At 43.3% G+C, this 1,392-nt stretch overlaps 1 protein-coding gene across 2 annotated transcripts in view; it reads left to right on the top strand.

The window, feature by feature from the left end:
• shisa6 (shisa family member 6) overlaps positions 1-1,392 on the top strand; it is a 78,268-nt gene that overhangs the window by 69,908 nt on the left and 6,968 nt on the right. Inside the window, exon 7 of one of the 2 annotated variants that reach the window (XM_014025727.1) lies at positions 1,138-1,266. In XM_014025727.1, the coding sequence (XP_013881181.1) occupies positions 1,138-1,266 (129 nt within the window). Of the gene's footprint in view, positions 1-1,137; positions 1,291-1,392 lie in introns of both variants that reach the window. The other variant, XM_014025726.1, reaches the window with a different exon arrangement.

The raw sequence follows: 1,392 nt of genomic DNA, 5'->3' as shown, positions 1-1,392 counted from the left end.
ATTCCACAATTTGATGTAAAAAAGACACAAAAAGCTAAAAAGAATTGCTAAAAAGTGTCTAAAAAGACAAATGTAGCACCAAGCAGAAAGATCACATATTTGCTGAATCAAGCAGATGAAAGAAGTAGCTAAAATTATCGCAAAAAGGCAAATTTAACTGAAAATGGATAAAGTTAGCTGAAAATATATAAAAACTTACTTTAAACTTACCAGACAAAAGCTGAAAGAAGCAAATGAATCTGATAGAGACACAACAAGGAGCAGATTTGCTGAAAAGAGCAGAAAAAAGCTAATATTAGCAACAACAAAAAGCTAAATAAAGCTAAACTTAGCACAAAGAAGTAAAAAAAGGCAGAACAAGAAAAAAGTATAAAGTGCAGCTGAGGTTGAACTAGTTTGGACGATTTTAAGGACGTTGACAGCTTCGTTCAGTTTGAGAACAAAAGAGAATAAATTACTGAAAAACCAAAAGTCCTGAAGGAGCTGAACGTTTTAATGTATAAACTGTTGGAACTGGACAACAACTGTAGAGGGATGTGCTGAACCACGTACAGAAGGACACACTTCACACAGTAATCTGCACATCTCACAAACACAAAACTGTAACTTTGTAAGAGTTGTATTTTGGGGGTCTCAGTTTAATCCCACTCAGAGGAAACGCTGTAGAGTTTCAAACCAAGCGTCCATAATCAGCTGAGACCTGCTGCCTCCAGCCAAAAGCTTTTCTGATTGGTCCCAGTTTACGATCCAGTAAATGTGTCACATGTTGGTGGTCATGTGACACAGAACAGAAACATGCAACAACGCTGCGAACAGCTCCAAACGAACTGAACAAAGTCCGTTTAAAACCATCATGTTTGTTTTTAAAACCATCATGTTTGTTTTTATCTTAATTTAACGAGGCGAGTCAATAAGGAGACGTGATTTACAGAGGCAGCCTGGCAGGAAGCCAGCCCCTCTGAGACCCCGCAGAGCAGCAGAAAACAGCTGCTGTGTTTCTACATCAGCTCCTCGAGCTCTCAGAGTCACTGCGCCGGTGTGGGCTGGAACAAAACAAGTCCAGAGACCACCACACGGGGGTCCGGGCCTGTTTGTTTCATCCTTCCTGACATGGTTTTCTCCCCTGGTGTCCCGCAGAGAGAGCCCAGAGGATGAACAACATCCTGACCTCGGCCACGGAGCCCTACGACCTGAGCCTGTCCAGATCCTTCCAGAACCTGAGCCACCTGCAGCCTGCGTACGAGATGACCCTGAAGCCTGACTTAAGTAAATACTCCCTTCACAGATTGAGTAGGTGCCCCTCTGCTGCCGCCTGACACCAGGAATGATGTCATCCTCACACCGCCTGCATCTGGCCTGAAACATCTGCATGTTGTGTGTGTGTGTGTGTGG

This window comes from Austrofundulus limnaeus, unplaced genomic scaffold (assembly GCF_001266775.1).
Source record: "Austrofundulus limnaeus strain Quisiro unplaced genomic scaffold, Austrofundulus_limnaeus-1.0 Scaffold495, whole genome shotgun sequence".
NCBI classification, from domain to species: Eukaryota; Metazoa; Chordata; class Actinopteri; order Cyprinodontiformes; family Rivulidae; genus Austrofundulus; species Austrofundulus limnaeus.
This window is presented reverse-complemented; position numbering and strand designations above follow the sequence as displayed.